The 21,345-nt window shown below is 36.1% G+C and overlaps 1 protein-coding gene across 1 annotated transcript in view; it reads left to right on the plus strand.

Moving 5' to 3' along the window:
* Positions 1-21,345, plus strand: part of ATP8B4 (ATPase phospholipid transporting 8B4 (putative)) — a 207,829-nt gene that overhangs the window by 121,600 nt on the left and 64,884 nt on the right. The window contains exons 12-15 of the mRNA XM_061181446.1: positions 3,794-4,002; positions 6,748-6,791; positions 11,303-11,468; positions 16,070-16,258. Of these exons, the coding sequence (XP_061037429.1) occupies positions 3,794-4,002; positions 6,748-6,791; positions 11,303-11,468; positions 16,070-16,258 (608 nt within the window). The remainder of the gene's footprint in view (positions 1-3,793; positions 4,003-6,747; positions 6,792-11,302; positions 11,469-16,069; positions 16,259-21,345) is intronic.

Here is a 21,345-nt window from a genome sequence, read left to right on the forward strand (position 1 = left end):
AAATAATATCACCTTACCTCTAGATAGCATTTCATATTTTACATAAAGTGCTTTCACATGCAATATCTCATTTATGTCTCCCCAAAATCTTTTGAAGTAGTTATTGCTGAACTTCTTTTATAAATGAGATGATTTTTTCAGGATTGTGGAGCTGGTTAGGGACAGAGCCAAGATCCAAACCCAAGTCTTCTAACACTTGGCACATTGTCTGTGTCTGAGCTGTGCATGATTTATTAATCAGCCAAGACATCAAGAGAAAAAAAAAAAGAGGCTAGAATTTTCTACCTGTTGCTAAGCCATGGTATTGATGAAGATAAATGTGAGCATTTTTGCTCACCAAATAAGAACAGTGATTCTGAGTTCAGCTTGAGGGAAAAAGCATTCCAGGGAATTTCAGGTTGCTAAGACCGAGATCTGGAAAAAGAGAAATCCCAGGTATTTCTGATTGGAGGGATGAAGGCCTTCTGCAAAAGCTTCCATTACGCCTTTGAATAGGTACAAGGAAAAAATTAGTGCCATGTCACTTGAGGATAAAAGTGTAGAATTTACTTTGAATGCTTAAAAATTCTATGTGAGCATAGGACATTGATTTTGGTAGGGTATTTCTATGCTGTCAATTTATCTGTAGTGTTAAAACATACCCAGCTACAGTTTTTTAATACATCATCTTAAGAAGTGCAGCTGTTGTACTCCCAAGGAATTAGCTTGTTAGTGTTTTTTCCAAAACAAAAGAAACTCATTTCCACGTTGCTTATTTTGCCTCAGAATGGGCAGAATCATAAGCCCTGTTCTTTGAGCGTCCAGGCAGAAAACACTAAGCAGCTTGATTATACAGACTCTGAGCATTTGTCTCCTTTTCTCTGCTATTAGAAAACAAAGAGCTAAATGTTCCATTGTGACTCTCCTAAATGCTCTTTTCCCAAACAAAAAGGATACTCTGCATCTCTACAGCCTATTTTAAGGTCTAAGAATTCAAATTAATTTAGAGTACTTCCACTGACTTGAACTGCAACACAAAAGGATCAAATTCTGTTCTCCATTAATTTTGCATAGATTTTTAGGGAGATACTTTACTTTTAGATAAATGAAAGCTTCAAGTGATTGATCAGTTACCTGCATAATGCCATTTTTATGGCATTCTTAAGGTCAGGTCTGCCTTGACTTTACCAAATGCCTGAATTCTAGTCTTGGTTCTGTGGTTAATTATTTGTGTGACCTTGGGTTAGTCACTTAACCTCTCTAGGTCTTAATGTCCTTCTTGGCGCAATTAGGGAATAGAGGGTCAGCTTTCTCATTCAACACTAACTGACTGCCTATGACAGGTAAGGCACTCTGCCTGGTCCATGGTAAGTGCTAATGCTTTCTGAGTGAATGGAATAGGAAGAACAAAGCTGAATTAGAACAGCCAGCAAGGAACTTACAAGGAAGTGGGGTGGGAATGATATGAAGAATAAATCATGATAAGATAAGGTATAAATAAATACATGCAGAATATGACATTCATTTTTATATCTTATGATTCTACAGAGTCATAGTGTGATTTTTTAGTTTGGGTGAAAAAAAGTGTTACCATTTAAATAGTTAGAAAACGAACTGACACCCTACCATTGCTGGGGAGGGAAATATAGATGTCTCATGTACTTATAGAACTATAAGCATAGGATTTAGTGCCCAGAAAGGACTTGGGTGTCATCTTTTGTCTTTAAGGAGACAAATGTTCAGAGTTAGCATAATCAGGCTGCTGTTAACTTTCTCAATTTACAGATGAGAAAACCAAAGCTTAATTCCCATTAACATCAGAAATAAGCTATGGGTCCCTGCTTTATTATTACTATTTTATACTGTTCTGGATCTTCTTGTTAATGTACTAACACATGCAACTAAAATATTTATGAACAAAATGAAACATGAAACTGAAAAAAATCTCTTAGAAAGGAAGAGCAGAGACAATGTGATTATAAACCTAGAAAACCCAAAAGAATAACTCTGTAAAACTCTTAGTAAGATAATTCAGTGCAATGTTGTATTTTGTAACATAATCACTTTTTTTAATATTAAGAAAAGCTTTTAGTATTAAAAACACTTTCCTTTAAGCCAAAAGCAACTAAAAAATTTTCCAATCAATAAAAAGATACAATATCCAGGAACAAATCTATCAAGCTATGGTGTGGACCTTTGTGAAAAACAAAGAGAAGCAAAACAAAACTAAACTCTTTACCAATAGAAGTACTTTTTCAAAATTGAATTCCTGGGGAGATTCATCCCTTTTCTTGAAGTTGTGTTTAAATGTTATAAAATATCCATTCTTTTCAAATAATTAAGAGGTTAATATAACTTTAATAAAAATTCCAAATAAGTTTAATGAGAAAGTTGATACATTGATTCTAAAGTTTATTTGATGAATACATTGATTCTCTCAAGAGGAATAAATGAGTGATTACAGGTAAGAATTTTTGAAAAAGAAGAGAATAAAGATTTTCTTACCTCTTTCCAGGTATGCCAAATTTTATAAAGCTACAATAATGAAAACAAGAGGTGCATTAATTAACACATTAAGGAACAAAATTGAAATGCCTAAAACAGATTCTACTGAAGAAATAATTTATATGTGACATGGAAGAATCTCAACACAGTAGGGGAAAGGATTCAATGTTCAAATGGTGATAAATAAACTTTGTAAAAATTGAAATTAGCTTCTCTATGCACATCCGTCAGAAAATTCTAATTGCAATAAATAATTAAACGTGGGGAAAATATCAACAAAGAACTAGAAGAAAAGTATAGATATCTGTATATATATAATCTTGCCATAGGGAAGGCCTAAGCAAAGCTCCCTGAAAAGAAACTATAAACAGAAACTATAAACTATTGATAAATTTGATTGATTAAAGAGAGAAAACTTCTTTGTGTCAAAAATAGTGGAAACAAAATTAAAAGATGAATGATAAACTGGGTAACATATTAGCATAATGTATATAGATACATATGCCATATATATATCTACAATTTTTACAAATCAATAAGAAATACACTGATACCTGAATAGGAAAGATGAAATAGGCAGGTAATGCAATTAGATAATTCTGAGAAGAAATATAACTGGCCAATAAAATTTGAAAAAAAAAATTCAACTCACTGATAAGAAAAGAAATGCAGTAAACACTAATGAGATACCATTTGACTTGGCATAGACTAAAAGATAATTTTCAGTAATCTAATGGTAGAAACTTACATTGTTGTAACCTTTTTGGAAGTTGATTTGGGCTTGTGTACAAAGACTGAAAACGATTATACCCTTGGCTTCAGAAATTCCACTTCTAGAGCTGGAAAATCATAAATCACCACTAGATCATGAGACAATGCTCTTTTCAATGGGCAAAGTAATATGACAACACAACCTGTTTTTACTCAATAGCTATTATGGTTTGCTTAGTGCTTCATGGAGATACTCCTTTCTACCTCTTTTGGCAAAGTGAAGCCACATCAAACAACTAAAATGCTATACGAGAAATCTCTACTGGGCCTGTTTAATGTAAGTAGAGAAGCATGGAACATTCCCTAAGGCTTTATGCAAAGCCAGCTCATTGTTTCAAGGTGCTACAAGGAAATGACTTAGAACATTTTATGAACAGACTGCTGAGATGCCTCTGAAGTTCACTAAGACCTGGAGACAGAGCATCCACATTTTCTTCTAAACTCAGAAGACTTTGGCAGACTTCTTGCTTTGGCAAAGCTTTGTATCTTCTGAAATTGATGGAGTATTTCTCGTTTTTTTCCATTTTAATGATGAAAGTGTGGAAGTAATTCGTCTGGGACACAGTTATTTTATAAACTGGGATCGGAAGATGTATTACTCTGGGAAGGCAACACCTGCTCAAGCTCGGACGACCACGCTCAATGAGGAACTAGGCCAGATTGAATATGTTTTCTCTGACAAAACGGGTACCCTCACTGAAAACATCATGACTTTTAAAAAATGTTCCATTAATGGGAGAATCTACGGTAAGGGAAACAGTTCCTTTTTTCCTGATATTGTTAACAGTCCTTAAAAAAAATAAGCAGAACTGTTTTATTTTTTAATTAAAAAATCTCTGTTTTTCTGATGAATATGGGCACCACCAGCATCTAATAACATAGTGCTTGGCACATAATAAACGCTTGCTAAATATTTGTTGGATGAATGTTGAATAATTCAGATGATACTTTGGATCTGTTACCATTCATGGGTAGAGATGGGGGTTAGACGTGATACTGTCTGAGGTTCCTTTCAGTGCACCAACCGTGTGATCTGTTCAGTGGTGCTTGATAGACCCGTATCCCAGGGAGAACAAGTTCTTCATAGCCTGATTTATTTCAGTAAAAGCAGTATTTTATACTTGCTTCCTAACAGCTCTGGAATTGATGTTAGTGTCTGTATTCATAAGAATTTACAATTCATTCCTGAGAATTCACACTGTATAGGGCTACTCTGAGTGGTCAAACTGTTTCATCAATATCCAGTTCCTATTTGTATGCTTCTTTTAGGATACCTGCTCTGTTTTGGATTTTCAGGCATTCTAGTTATATGTGACCCTTGTCACCCCGACTTTGGCTAGTTAGCAGACAGTTCTTTCTGTTGAGAGCACGGAAGCTTCCTGGAAGGGTCCTGTCGGGTTCCTCTGGACTCCCAATCTCACTTCACTGGACTCTGAGTGTACAGTTTCTCAATACAGACATCTCAGGAAATAAAGGAAATCTGAGAAAGAGAGGGAAAACTTTCCTTTGTGTCCTGATGGGAAACTTCACACATTGCCAAATATTTTAAAGTTAAGATTTGACCCTGAACAAAACTAAGAAACACAAGAAGTTGATTTTCATACTCTCCTACCTTTTGACCTCCCTCTGCTATCCCAACCCCATAACCCATGGTCGCCATGGTTTCCTCACCTCTCTTCTGCCCTGCCCCTGTCCTGCCCCACCCTTCTCTGGTAGTGGACCAGATGATTTTCAAGCTGGACTTCCACAAGCCCTCAGTTACATTGTGCGTTTCTGATACCACTCTTATTAAGGTGATAAAATAGAACCTTTTCTTAAAATTTATTCTTTTGATATTATTTTCAGAGGCTTTCAAAATATACAATCCAAAGAGCAGTTTAAATGAGAAAATTTCTGTTAGAGTATTGGAGATATTTTGAATTTTGTAGACCTTTTGGATTCTTTTGCCATGGCACTTATTCATAATATAATAATTATAATAATATCCCTTCTAGGAAATGACCCTAAAGAAATTATCAGACACGTGGACCAAGATTTATTTGTAGATATGTTTGTCACAGGGTGATTTTTAGAGAAGTCCCTTGCTTTTCACAAAGTATATATCCCAAGATCTTTGCAAATCTCCAAATTTACAAATCCCATGATAGCTTGTAATTTCCCTCATAAAAGGCAGGAAAGTAACTGAAAGATTTAAGTAATCCCTTTAGACCCTTAAATTTATATAGCCATTCTAATTTATAATACATTTACTATTACTAAAGCACTCATAGAATGTTCCAGAATCACTTTTCCCCCCCATACAGTTGGCCTTGTTTATATCATACATCCAGGCCTTGGGAAAATTTGATATTCTACTCTGATTTATCTAAAGCTTCTATTTTCTTTCTCAGAACTATTATTTTCTTAGACTTCTTCAATTTTTCTTCACTTTCATCACCAGCCTTGTGAAGAGGTTTTCTTTGGGAGGACCATTTTACACAAAGACAGTTTTATTTTGCTTTTAACATTTATCAGAGTTATAGCATAAAGGGCAATGACTGGCACATAACCGTGGTGAGTTTGGGATTTAAATTCCAGGTGCTGGGCTAGGTTCACTCTCTAGCTCAGGGCCTCTTCCCACACAGCAGCCTCACAGTATTCTAGATTTAGACCTGAGCCCCAGAAAAACAATCAAGTGGTTTTTGGGTCACAGTATTGTGTAGTGAAAAGAGAGAGATTTGAATTAAAAAACCTACTATGCTGACTTTTTAGTTTTAGTTGAATCATGTCACTTTGAATTCTGTTCTTCAGTCCTGTCCTCTATAAAACAGGAATGAAAATCTGTTTTTTTTGTTTGTTTGTTTTATTTCTTTTTTTTTTTTACAGGTTTTCGTTCCTGTTTTTAAAACGCCTATATTTTCCAATATATTTGTAATAAGCACATATTGGCTTTATACTAAGAATAGTTATTTTTAAATGTTTGGCACATAGGTGGCTATGTTTTCTGACTGCAGAAGGCTCTGACGTGGTTTCATGTTTACTTGTTAATTTGACCTTGCCATTATAGATATTAAAGATGGATCTGGCCCAAACCAAGATAGACAAAGATGTACTCACCAAGCTCTAGCATTGATGAGAATTGGTCTGTCTTGGATATCATTCTGGATTCCCCAACAGTGGGTATAAAGTGAAAAACAAAATTTGTCTCTTGCAAACATCATAGATAATGGTAACAACAGAATGATAAAATTTACAGGAAAACATGATTGCGATCTTATTTTGTTTTAATGTGTACTGCATTTTAGTTCTGTCTTGGGCAAACATGAGTATCTTTCTGTGTTAATCACTGTATCTACCGTTACAGTTTGAAAACACGCCTTAAAATGTCTAGGTTTGAACTCATGATGTCATCTAGTAGTAGTGCTTTAATAAACAAGTGTATTTCTTAAAACTAAATGACTAAATCTAGTTTCAATTTCATTTATTTTTAATTCTCAATTTTTGTTTTGTCAGGCGAAGTACATGATGTCCTGGGTCAGAAGACAGACATGACTAAGGTGTGGAGGTGATAAAATTCATTCTTACTTTTAATTTCAAATTGTATGTGCTTTTAAGAAATGATGAGTTCCTAACACCTGATTTCCACTATGACCAGATGAGGTACCTAATATGTAACATTAAAAAAATTGATTCATATGGTTCAAAATTCCTTCTCATCCAGGTTTCTCAACCACAGAGTTCCCTGGTTTTTTTTCTCTTTCAGAAATATTTATTACATACAAGCAAATATATTTCTCCATTTTTTACATAGTTGGTAGTGAACTATACATACTGTTCTTAACTTTCTTCCTCAACAATGATCAAGATCTTTCTATATCAGTGAAAAAAAAGTGCTCCCTTATTCTCTTTATGGTGAATAATGGTCTGTTATACCAATGTTCCTTAATTTATGTAAGGAGACAAGAATGGACATTCAGAATATTTTCAATATTTTGCTTGTAAAGAAAATGCAGCAAAAATAACAGTGTATACATTATATCACATGGATCCTATATTCTCTAACAAGTTCCATTTCTGGGGAACTGCTCAATCAAAATATATGTGCATTTATAATTTGATAAATATTGCCAAATTGTCCTCTTTAGAATTTACATCAATTTACCCTGTCACAAGCAATGTACAAGAGTGCTTGCTTTCTCCTACCTTCACCAACACAATGTTTTATCAAAGTTTTTGATTTTTGACAAGACTATGTAAAAAGTCACTTTGCTGTGCAGCAGAAATTAACTGCAACATTGTAAATCAACTCTACTTCAATAAAATAAAAAAAAATTTTGTTCTTTCCTGGTTTAAAAAATATTTATTTATGGCTGCATTGGGTCTTAGTTGCAGCACGCAGCATCTTTTGTTGCGTCGCACGGGCTTCTGTCTAGTTGTGGCACGTGGGCTCAGTAGTTGCAGTGCGTGGGCTCTCTAGTTGCAGAGTGCAGGCTTAGTTGCCCCACAACATGTGGGATCTTAGTTCTCCGACCAGGGATCGAAGCCACGTCCCCTGCATTGGAAGGCGGATTCTCAACCACTGGACCACCAGGGAAGTCCCTCTTTCCTTTTTTTATACAAGTATTTGTGGTTATTAATTTCCCTCTGAACACTGTTTTAGTTTTAATTACATGGATTTTGGCCTGTAGTGTATTAAAGTATCTTTATTTTTGTTATATCAATTTGAATATCCACATTGAACCATGAGTTTTTAAGGAAGAACTTCAAAATTTCGAAGTGGTTGGGACTCCCCCCCCACCTTTATTGTACTTTTAATAAAAGAATAGATTTGTATATACACTAATATGTATAAAATGGATAACTAATAAGAACGTGCTGTATAAAAAAATATATTAAATAAAATTCAAAAAACAAAAAATCCATCACTACTGTAATTACAAGTTATTTTTTCTTGTGATGGGAGTTTTGAAATTCTATTCCCTTAGCAACGGTTAAATATAAAATAAAGTATTATTAACTATAAAAACAAACAAACAAAACAAAACAAAACAAAAAGAATAGATTTGTATTATTTCTACTTTTTTGGAATTTATTTGGGTTTTCTTTGTGGCGTAATATGATCAATTATTGTCTGTGTTCCAGGGTCCTTAAAAAGAAAGCTTATGTATTTTCTGTTTTCAAGGTATAAAATTAGCTGTATGTCATTTTAGTTCTACCTTATTAATTATATTATTTAGGCCTTCTGTTTCATTATTTATCTTTTATCTATATTATCGTTTGGATTAAAGAGGTTAACTAAAGTGTTCTGATAATTTCTCTCTCTCTCTAGCTCCTATATACCCTGAAGTCTTCATTTTATGAGTATTGATGCTATCTTGAGGTGCATTGATGTTCACAGTGGTTATATTTTTATTATGAATGTGCTCTTCTTTGACTCATTTAATTCTCCTTGGCCTGGATTCAACCTTATTTAATATTGAGGTCATGTCTCCTGGTTTCTTTTTTTTTTTTTGGCTGTGTTGGGTCTTCGTTTCTGTGCAAGGGCTTTCTCTAGTTGCGGCATGCGGGGGCCACTCTTCATCGCTGTGCACGGGCCTCTCACTATCGCGGCCTCTCTTGTTGGGAGCACAGGCTCCAGACGCGCAGGCTCAGTAGTTGTGGCTCACGGGACTAGTTGCTCCGCGGCATGTGGGATCTTCCCGGACCAGGGCTCGAACCCGTGTCCCCTGCATTGGCAGGCAGATTCACAACCACTGCGCCACCAGGGAAGCCCCTCCTGGTTTCTTTTGGTTTGCATTTGCCCACCTCTTATTTTCAATATTCCTAAATAACTTTGTTTTAGATATGTCTCATGTATAGCAGAGGGTTGGATTTTGCTTTGCATCCAATTTTTTAATAAGTGAGTTTGGGCCATCTACATTGGCTCTGTTAAATATTTTAGGTTATACTTTGTGTCTTTATAATTTTTAATAATTCTCCATATGGACTCTGCTCTGTGTGTGTGCTTCTCTTGTAATATTTAGGAAAGTATTTTGTTGTTTCTCTACTGTATACTTTCAAGAGTTTATACAATACTCAATTCTTTTTTCATAAGCAGTGTCTATCAATTTCCTAATATGAAAAATGGTAAAATTATTATATTTATCCTTCTTTCCCTCATATTTTCCTACTACTTGTATTAATGATGCTTCTTAATCTTAAATATACGTAGATTTCTCTTAGTTGATTTGAGTTTTTAAATGATATCGTCTGACCTTCAGATACTAAAATGAGGAAATCAGGATCTTCTCCTAATTTTTAGCAGTCTTTTCTACACAGTCAATGTATATAATATATACATTTTGTTTTGCCATCCTAATCTATTTATTTTATATTCTCCAGTTAGAGAGATTTGGTGCTTACCACTAACTACTCCCTTTCCCACTGTTTTTCCACTTATCTCTTATTTGGCTGAAGTATCCTCAAAGAAACAAAGAAACTTTCTTTCTCACAACTATTTCAAGACGGGTTCATGAAAAATATCTGTTCAGAACTATCTGTTGACTTTATATTTGAATGACAGTTTGACAGGCTGTAATCTCTTTAAGTCATAGTTTCTTCCCTGGGCAGGGTTTAGGGAAGTCTAAAGCCAGTGTGTATTTTACTCCTTACTAGTGAGTTGATCATTTTTTCCCCCTAATGTGTGGTTATTTTCAAACTTTATTACATGAACAAAACAATCTGTGATTAAATAAGTCTCCATGATTCTGGGATAAACACAACTAATGGAGTATCTTGTATACTGGTATGTCTTCTCATATACTTGGATATATAAGTATTATATTTAAAATATTATTCTGCGGTCTCCAAGACAAAGTGTATATTAAAAGTATTTTCCCATTAACTGCCCTTGCAAAGACATGATCACAGGTCTAGTGCTTTGAATAATAAACTTTTAAAAGTTAGAAGTACGTTTTGTGCTTTTCAGAAGTCAGTGAATTAACAGAGATCTTATTTAGTATTGAATTATCTTCTACTATTTTGTTCTGTTCTTTAGTGAACCCTATTTCTTTCATCTTGTTTTTTTTCTTTTAGTCAACAAATTTTTAAGTGGACAGTAAACTATTATTAACAATGAGTACAATGTACTGCAGATCCCAGAATTTTTTCACCTTGCATGTCTGAAACTCTGTAATTCTCATTGAACTGCAATTCCTCACTTCCCCATTTTTCTAGTCCCTGGAAACTGCCGTTCTACACTCAGTTTCTGTGAATTCTACTACTTTAGATACCTCATGTAAATGGAATCATGCAATATTTGTTCTTTTGTCAGTGGTTTATTTCACTTAGCATAATGAAAGGTTCATTTCAAGGTTCATTCATGTCATAGCATAAAGACAGGATTTCTTTTTTTAATGGCTGAATAATATTCCATTGTATATATATAACCACATATTCTTTATTTATCTGTTGATGGACATTTATGTTGTTTCTACCTCTTGGCTATTGTGAATAATGCTGCAGTGAACACGTGAGTACAAATATCTCAAGATCCTGATTTTCATTCTGTCATGATATTATGCAGTAACTCTAGTGAGATCAGAGAAAGTACTCTGTAATCAAACACATTAATATTTTTATAACAGAAAATATTAATTCACACTAAGTAGACTTTTAAAAGTCTATAATTAGGCACATACCATTCCAGGTCAGATATTGCTGCCAAAATGAGGTCAAGTCAGGTCAGGTTTTGCCATCAAGTAAGTTTTGAAAAAAACTTTCAGTTTTCAGGGCTTCTTTGTATTTTGGAGTTGAAGTAAACATTTGAGAATCTGTACATCCATTGGATATTTTTCTTCCCCGTATGCTTTTGGAAGGTTTACTGCTCTGGTGATAAAGGTTTACATAGCTCTGAAATGAGAAGATAATATTTAATGGTAATGAGGAAACAGAAAGCCATTTTAGTGCCAGGCTTTTGAGGCTGAAAAATCATACAAGCACTAAAAATACTTAGAGAAAGTGTTTTTGAATTTTAAAAGATTGTTGTTGGAATGAAGTCTACAGTTTCGTTGTTGTTGTTCTCCTACAGAAAAAAGAGGCTGTGGGTTTCTCAGTCAACCCCCAAGCAGACAGAACATTTCAATTTTTTGACCGCCATCTGATGGAATCCATTAAAATGGGTGATCCCAAAGTGCATGAATTCCTTAGGTTACTTGCACTCTGCCACACCGTAATGTCAGAGGAAAATAGTGCAGGTAAGTGCAAAGTGTGTCTGAGTAGTGAGCCTTGTTTTTTAAATCAGTATTGATATTTTTATTAAAAATGTTTGGAATTGGAAGGATTTTCTAATTCAGAATATAGCATTGCATGAGGGGTTTACCTATCACTAACTTTTCTTTGTATTTATTTATATCCTGAATGTTTTCCAAAAGATATGGAGAGACTTAAAGGAAAAGAAAAAGAAAAGAAATAGGAACAACAAAAAGATGAGGGCCTAGATATGCCAGTTAAAGGGGATGAAATATTTTTTATGATTGAGCACCGTATTTGACTGTGAGCTTCCTGGTAGGCAGGACAATCAGAGAAACACCGTTGAGCCACTTAGCTTTCGCTATTAACATGCACATCTAATAGATGCGGATAGCCATCAGGCATATGCTTAGAATGAATTTTCCCAGTAATGGGACAGATTTACACTGATAGAATACTTGTGTTTAGTCCCCATTATGAACAAGTTCCACACTACCAGGATGGTTGTTCAGAGCTCAGGGTTCACAGAAGAGAACAAAATCAGCTGGGCCGCTTTAATATTGAAGCAATGAGGCAGGTGGACAATGGATGGTGAATTGGCTTCTCACTCCATTTGGGCCCAGTCTATTCCATTTACAAGTTTTATTTCTTTCTACTATCACCTGTTGGGTGAAAATTACCACTCAAGTAATTTCAACTCAAAAGTGAAATATATATAGTCTGCAGACTGTATATATGTAAGTGTGTGATATATATATGTATGTGTGTATGTGCATATGTACATTTGAATATATGTTTTCTTTCTCTCTCTATATATTTTTCTTCTTTTTTTCTTTGTTGGGACTGCATTCAAGCCATAGTTTTGTCCTTGATGATGATGGACTAACTCATTCCTCTGATTTTAATTGCTGTGAGGATTCACATAATTATAACTTAAACTGATATTTATAATAATAATGCCAATAATGATTTATTATATTTTTATCTGAGGATAGCACAATGCCTTCAAGTAAATTTCTTTTATCTCTGCCTTTGAGTTTATTTCATTTTTAAAGCTCTATTTTATTTTAATAGCTATCTGTTTTTATTTCAATATCATGATATTTTCTTAGATCTCTTTGAGGATATTAATTATTCTTAATTTGAAATCTTCTTTTGTTTCCTCTATTATGTTTCATTTTATGGAATGTTGTTTTTTGAGTTCTGTGTCTAACTTTCATGTCGTTCTCAAACGTTTGATGGTTTGTGGTTGCCTGTTCCTACTTGTGTTTGAGAATCCCTGTTTGCCTCTTGGTGAATGTAGGTTCTGATTACAGTGGCCTGTCTCCCAAGATTGTGGGGGAGAGGCACAATACATAGATCGTCTTCTGGGTATGGGGTTCCCCTCTCCTGGACTTCATATGATACCTCGGTTTAGCTATCTTACTTTTTCAGATCTAGTGCTAGGACTCTGTGCCAGAACCCTAATTTGAGACAAAGTTATACTTAAGGTCTGGGCTGGAAGAAAATATCAGAGTCATGGAGTTCCTTTCTCTCATTAATTTATTTCTCTTATCCTTGTGGAATTCTAAAGCTACTTCTGGCTGTTTTCAGCTTTGGTCTCCAGCCCCAGCATTCAAATCTTAAAAGTTTCTTTAGGTGGATTGTGTACTTTGTGTAGAAGAACATTTTCAAGGTTTCATCCTGGGGCAAATGTCACTGCAGCCTGCTGTTTGGAGTAAGCTGGCAGGAGGAGGAGCCCAAATGGTCTGGGAGAGCTGAATGGAATTCTTCAAATAATTTTATTCATGGTGCTTCCAAGACCACTTCTGCTTTTCTCATTTGTTGATTCTGATTTGGAGACTCTTTGGGGGTTGCTCTTACCTCTGTATTAATTTTCTTTTTCACATGCTTTGAGCTGTGTTTTTCTCCTTTCTTATTTCTTCATTTATCAAATCTACTTTTTATCTTTCAGACATTTCTCAAATTTCTAGTTTACTGACAATATTCATTCTTCTTCTTTTTTTTTTAAACATCTTTATTGGAGTATAATTGCTTTACAACGGTGTGTTAGTTTCTACTTTATAACAAAGTGAATCAGCTATACATATACGTATATATATCCCCATATCCGCTCCCTCTTGCGTCTCCCTCCCACCCTCCCTATCCCACCCCTCTAGGCGGTCACAAAGCACCAAGCTGATCTCCCTATGCTATGTGGCTGCTTCTCACTAGCTATCTATTTTACATTTGGTAGTATATATAAGTCCATGCCACTCTCTCACTTTGTCCCAGCTTACCCTTTCCCCTCCCTGTGTCCTCAAGTCCATTCTCTATGTCTGCGTCTTTATTCCTGTCCTGCCCCTAGGTTCTTCAGAGCCTTTTTTTTTTTTTTTTTAAGATTCCATATGTATGTGTTAGCATACGGTATTTGTTTTTCTCTTTCTGACTTACTTCACTCTGTATGACAGACTCTAGGTCCATCCACCTCACTACAAATAACTCAATTTTGTTTCTTATTATGGCTGAGTAATATTCCATTGTATATATGTGCCACATCTTCTTTATCCATTCATCTGTTGATGGACACTTAGGTTGCTTCCATGTCCTGGCTATTGTAAATAGAGCTGCAATGAACATTGTCGTACATGACTCTTAAGGGGGCACTGATTTTCAGTTTACCTTTATACTGAGAGAGTATCCTTTCTGGGGGCTCAATTTTAAGAGGTGGTCTCCCATTAGACTTCTTTCCCTGGCCTGTGTCTTTTCTAACCAAAGCCTTGAGAGACTGGAAACCAATGAGCAAGTTCTCTTGGTTTAGAAAATGCCCTGCCTTTATTCCATTTTTTTTTCAGTCTTTGACCTGAACAATGACTGCTTTCTAGCCAGTCCTGGGTGCATTCAAAAATATTTAAATGTTTTGTCTTTATGGAATATGTAGCTCTTTGCAACAGGGGAGGTTGATCCTGGCACCTACTCCACAGTGCTGCCAGAAGTGGGAGTTATCATATCATTTCATGGGTAGATCAAGAAATTGCTTTAATTTTTTTTCTTTTTGGAATTTCAAAAATTAATTTATGCCTATTGTAGCAAGTGAAACCATACAATACAAAGATTTATAAAGGCAGAGCTAATAATTTCTTCCCTGAATTTTAATTCCACCTCTACAGGGGTAACCAATGTTAACATTTGGTGTGCATACTTTCACACTTTCTATTTGCTTGTCTATATATGAATGTATGTAGATGTGTAGGTGGTTTGTTTTTAACAAAAAGGAATCATAATATATAGATTAATATGCAACTAGTTTTCTGAACAATTTATCTTGTATATTACTATAAATCAGTAAATATGGATCTAGCTCTGCCTACTTTTTCTAATTTATTTTTACATACAAAGGTAGTACAATTTTATATAGAAAGGCTTACTTTATTGATGCTGATTTTAAAGTGTATTTTTATGTTTTTTTCCCCCCCCCCACTTCATTCTTTTCCTCTCTTCTCCCCTCTCACCCTCACTCCAACACATACACAATACCAGGTACCAATCATTAACATCCTGGTTTCATTCTTTACATTTCAAGGGATTTCTTGTATGCGTTCTCATAAAATGGTCATTAGTAGCAGACTGAAGAGGAATTTGGAATGTCTGCTCTGTCACTCTGGCTGTGTGATCTTGCAAAAATCACATAATATTTTCAGTCATAGTTTTCACCAGTATAAAATGGAAATACAGGCATACCTCATTTTATTGCCTTCATATATACTGTGTTCTCTACAAATTGAAGGTTTGTGGCAACCTTGCATCGAACAAGTCTGTTGGCACCATTTTCCCAACAGCATTTGCTCACTTTGTGTCACATTTTGGTAATTCTTACAATATTTTAAACCTTTTCATTATTATTATATTTGTCATGGTGATCATGGTGATCAGTGATCTTTGATGTTACTATTGCAAAAAGATTATGACTCACTGAAGGCTCAGATGATGATTAACATTTTCTCACAATAAAGTATTTTTTAATTATGTACATTCTTGTATATAATGCTATTGCACATATAATAGACTACTGTATAATGTTAATGTAACTTTTATATGCACTGAGGAACCAAAAAATTCATGTGACTCGCTTTATTGTGATATTTGCTTTATTGCAGTGGTCTGGAACCAAATCTGCAATATCTCCGAGGTATGCCTGTAATAATTTTAATAATCCCTACCTCATTGCCATGAGGATTATGTGCGTTAATATATATTAAGTGTTTTAGTATGTGAAACTTTCATGGCACATTTCTAGTCACTGAAAATACAAAGGTGTGGTCTCTGCCCTAAGAAACTTTCAGCATAGTAGGGAGGTAGGCTCAGGAATGAGCCTTTTTCTGTAAGATGACAAGGGTTCCAGTGGTGGTATACATGGTGTCCTGTGGATCCACAGCACAGGCACCTGGTCACCTGGTTGGTGAGTGGAAAAGGTCTGATTTCTAGAGCTGACACTTGGGTTGGGTGTTATAGAATGAGTTGGAATTGGCATTAGTGTTCTATGAATGTTATTATTCTCAGTATTAATACTTTTGTTTCTTTTCCTTTTTTTGTTGTTATTTAATCCACCTGTTTCTTTTCCTTTTAGGACAGCTGATTTACCAAGTTCAATCACCTGATGAAGGGGCCCTAGTGACTGCTGCAAAAAATTTGGGGTTCATTTTTAAGTCTCGGACCTCAGAGACAATAACAATAGAAGAATTGGGAACACTAGTTACTTATCAGTTGCTTGCCTTTTTGGATTTCAACAATTTCAGAAAAAGGATGTCTGTCATAGGTACGGTTGGTGGCTGAGAGTATTTTTGATCTCTTGATAGTACTATGGTTATATGGAAACTTCTCATGGATGATTTTACTCTTGGTTATGTGCTGAGAGTTGTGATATTTATTAACCTTTGAACTTCTGTTATCCTCAACTTAGCCTCAACTAAGTAGTGGTGAGTATAACTAACATGTAACAAGGGCTTATTGTGTGTCCAGTACTGGTCTAAGTGCTATACATGAATGAACTGATTTAATTGTCACAACAACCCTACAAAGTAGGTACTATTATTTTTATGCCCATTTTAAAGATAACAGAACTGAAACAGAGAGGTTGAGTAACTTTCCCAAGGTCACATAGCTTGAGACAGAATAGCTAGGATTTAAACCTAGGAGGTCTGACTATGAAGGAAGGTCATTCACTACACAGCACTGGCTCAGGATGAGTTCCTGAATTACTTGGCACATGCCAATTATTGTTGATATTGTTGTTTTGTGAAAATCATCATCAGTCTTCTCATTATTATCCATTGACTCTGTTCACTTGCATTGCTGGAGATGATCACCCATTACTGAATTTAGCACCACAATAAATCCATGCTTTCCTAAGTCAGTGCTAACCCTCAGTGCTGCATCAATGTCCCTCTCACTTATTTTGCTCCTTTTTCCAGTCCTTATAACAGGTGTTCTAAATCTTTGCCCTTTCCTCAAGTCCTCAACCTTGCCATGAATCTCCTTTACTCTTGGAAGCTAAATTCATCTGCTATTTCTCTAAAAAAAGAGGCCCTCAGAGATGCACACTATCACCTTACCCTTTTCCCCATCTTCCTCCTTCATCCCCAAGCTATAACTTTACTCAGTCTTTTTCCTGATTCAGAGAAAAATTCCTCTTGCTCCTTTTCAATGCTAAAGATTCTACCTGTTCCCATCCCTTTTCCTTCCCTGCTTGCTCCTTATTCTTCGTCACTGGCTCCTTCCTTCAGCCTGCAACTCTGTCATCATCCTGTTTCCTTAAAGATTATTGTTCATGTTCTGACCTCCACTGATTTTGCCACCCCATTTTTCTTCTTTCCATCACAACTTAATTTTTCAAGGTCAGTTTTTGATCCTTACCTTGATTTCTCCTTTCAGCCTATCAGGGTCAGTCTTCTGCTTCCACTGTTCAAAAAGAAATGCCTTCTCAGAAGTTTGCAATCACCTCATAACTGCCCAATGCAATAGCCCTCCATCTCTCTTTCTTTCTTTCTCTCTCTCTTTTTCTTTCTTTCTTTCCTTTTTCTTTCTCTCTCTTTCTTTCCTCTCTCCCTTTCTTTTCTTTTCTTCCTTCCTTCCTTTCTTTCTTCCTTCCTTCCTCCCTTTCTTTCTTTCTTCTTTATTTCTTTCTCTCTTTCTTTCTTTCTCTGCCTCCCTCTCTCTTTCTTTCTTTCTCTCCCTCCCTCTCTCCCTTCATTTCTCTTTCTTTCTTTCTTTCTTTCTTTCTTTCTTTCTTTCTTTCTTTCTTTCTTTCTTTCTCTCTCTCTCTGTCTTTCTTTCTTTCTCTCTCTCCCCCCCTTCCTTCCTTTTTTTCTTTCTATCTATCTAACATCTATCTTCTACTATCATCTCTCTATCTTTTTAAACTTAGTGATATTTGGGACTGTTGACCTTCTTCTCTCGACACTCCTCTTTTGGCCTCTGTGAGCTCGCTGGCTCCTGGTTCTCCTCTTGTCCTGTGTTTTTGTTCTCAAGCTCCTTTTCAAGCTGACTATTCTTTGTCCCACTCTTCAGTGTTGGTGTCCTTTTCTCTTCTCACTTCCTGTGCTCTCCTTGGATAATCTTGACCACTCACATGATGGTAGCTATTGCCTATATTCTGTGTCCTTCCCATATTTTTCTTCAGTTTCAATCTCTCTCTGAGGTCCCCACACACTCTTTCAGCCTTCTCCTGGATTCTGCCACTGGGTTGTACTACAGTTACCTCAAATTTTGTATGTCTAATATAGAGCTTTCTTTCTCACAACTATTGCTCTTTATGTAGTTCTTATTAAAATTGTTAACTACCTTTTGCTATATGCCTGTGTGAGTGCACTGAACACTTTACAATGAATTATTTTATTAAATTCTTGCAGTAGTGTATTACCCCCAATCAGGAGATGAGGCAATTAAGGCTCAAGGATTTTAAGTATCCTGCCCAAGATTGTCACACAACTTGTTACAAGTCCAGTAAGATGCAGAGGAAATATCTGAACCCAGGTTTCAAATATTTGAACATCTTTCTCCAACATCTAGCCTCTTAATCCCTATTGTAGCTCACTTGCTTTTGATACTTCCATCTCCTTTGTGCCCCTAGGCTAGTGATTCTGAAATTTCAGCTCCCTTCAGAACCACCAGGAGGGCTTGTTAAAATGTAAATTGCTGGGCCTAGGCCCTAGAGTTTCTGATTCAGGAAGCCTGAGGTGGGGCCTAAAAGTTTGCATGTCTAACAGGCTCCCAGGTATTGCTGATACAGATGCTGCTGGGCAGAGAACCAGTCTGGGGACCATTGCCCTGGACTAGGAGATCCTCAAATACTACTCATTATTTTCCCCTGGGATACTCTGCTACTCTCTTCATTCAGGCTTCAGCATCTCTTGCCTTGTCTATAGGATCCTCAGTAGTCATCCTGTTTCTAAGTCTCTCCTCCTCAAGGCAACAGAGTAATCTTTCTAAAAATAGCCTCAAAACCCCGTTTTTATCATAAAAGCCTACTGTCCTTTTCTCTTAATTCCCAGTGCCACTGCTTTAGTTAAGCCTCAAAACCCCGTTTTTATCATAAAAGCCTACTGTCCTTTTCTCTTAATTCCCAGTGCCACTGCTTTAGTTAAGCCTCAAAACCCCATTTTTATCATAAAAGCCTACTGTCCTTTTCTCTTAATTCCCAGTGCCACTGCTTTAGTTAAGGCTCTCATCACTGCTTGCTTGTATTATTGCAATATCTTTAAACCTGTTTCCCCTTAAAAGAATCCTCTGTGCTGACACCAGGGTATTCTTTTTAAAACGTTGGCCTGATTTTGCCATCACCAACTTAAAAAATCTTGCTGGTTTCCTAGAACTTAAAGGATGTCCTTAGCATGACATTCAAGATTGTTTGCAATCTGACATTAAGCTGCTTTTCTTCCACTTCCTGAAACTATGTGCTCCAGCCTCACTAGACCTCACCATTCCTGGCATGCATTGTGCACTTTCACACCGTTTGCATGTACTATTTCCTCAGCCTAGACCTCTCCTTTTCTCCTCTTCTCTTCTTGGAAAACTCATACTCATCTGGTAATGTCTGATTCAGGTATTACCTGTTCTCTCAATTCTTTTCCTACCCTCCGAATAACCGCATTCTCCTTTGTTCCCCAGAGCACCTTGTTCATAGCACCAGTGTGATGCCAATCCCGGGATGCTCACGATTTTCTGTTATTAGAGTGGTGCTACCTGAAGGCAGGAGCTGTGCCATAGTCTTCATAAATTACTCAGGGCCAAGCACAGAGCTTAGCACACAGTGGGTTCTCTATGAATGTTCATTAAATAACATTTAACCCAACACCTTGTAACTTATGAATATCCTGATCATCATATTAAATCAATTTTTACTCTGAAAAACATGTGTGTATATGTAATAGCAGGGCTTTTGGTCTCTAACTCCTAGAAACTAGCTCTGGGTGATTGCTCTCAGCAGGAAACAAACATCATCTGAGGATGTTTATTTTTATTTTTTTTGACAACAGGCTGTAGGCAGTCACTATCAGTGTTACTGATGAGCACACATGCTGCTCTGGGTGTTGGCCTAATGTTGTATCAGCAGGAACTATCTTCCATTTACAGCTTCAGGGCAAGTGTTATTGATGTTGGGTTGGCCCAGAACTGGTTTCTCTTTGCTCTGAGGGTGTTGACAAAACCTAAGATTGCTACACAGGGAAACTTTTAGCTTTTCCCCAGTGTTGGTCACCATTACAGGCTATGGGGAAATCATAGCCTAACCACAAACATCGGATGTTTGCCTTAATGGATCCCATATGAAGAAAGGTAATGTTCCACCACAGAATGCATGGAGGCTTGGGGCTTTATTTCATTTCTGTTTGTTTTTTAATCAGGAGGAATTTGAAAGAGAGACTCCACGAGGGTAGACAAGTCTCTGTTTGATAACAAGGTGAAAAACAATGTTAGCCTCATGATTGTCACGGGGCTTGGTTGGGCAACACCCCGACCTGAAGGCTCAGACATTTGTTGTTGCTGTTGCAGCTGCTTCTCTTTCTCCTCCTCCCCCTCTTAGGTCTTCTCCTCCTTCTTCAAGGTTTTTTTTTTTTTTTTGACAGTCATTCATTGAATCATGTATGTGTAGTTTAAGTACCAGTGGTACTTTCATTCTGGGGCAACAGCCCTGATTTAATCCAGAGGTATCTAAATAAAAATAGATTTCTATAAAGAATTTTGTCAGAAGGTATAGAATATACTATATTGATAAGCATGTAAATCTCAGTATGTAGTTTTAGAAGGATTAATGCTACTAATTATGTAAATAAAAATACAGAGATAAAATTCAAAGATAGTTATTAATAGGGGCAAGTGGCAGATAATTATTAAAGAAGAATAGATTACAATAGCTCCTTGTAAAGCCCTTACAAGATCTTTAGATAAAGGTTTCTTAACGCTAAACCTTTTAAGGATTATCAAAGTACAAATCACACTGACATGTGACAGGAATTTCTCTATGTGGATGTATGAACAGCCACCCAACTGAGATATAACAAAGTAGAATTATTCATCACCGTTCACAGTGTTGCTATTGTATTTACCCTTACAGCATAAACCTGGAACCATTTCTGACTTTTTTCTTTCCTTTGTATCACAAAGGATAGCTGCTGCTTTCAACGAATTTTGCATAATTACAATTCAACTCAATCAAGCAAATATTTATTAAGTACCTACCATGTTCCAGGAACTTGAAGCTAAAGGAGAATGTGAAATTGAAAAATGTATTTTGTGGTTGCATCCAGGAGAAAATGGTGAAGCAGGATAGGAAATAGGCTAAAAAGGGGCCTGATGATCCCTGTTTATGACATGTTAAAGAGTCCAAACTTGATCTAAGGGCAGAAG

This window comes from Eubalaena glacialis, chromosome 2, assembly GCF_028564815.1.
Source record: "Eubalaena glacialis isolate mEubGla1 chromosome 2, mEubGla1.1.hap2.+ XY, whole genome shotgun sequence".
NCBI classification, from domain to species: domain Eukaryota; kingdom Metazoa; phylum Chordata; class Mammalia; order Artiodactyla; family Balaenidae; genus Eubalaena; species Eubalaena glacialis.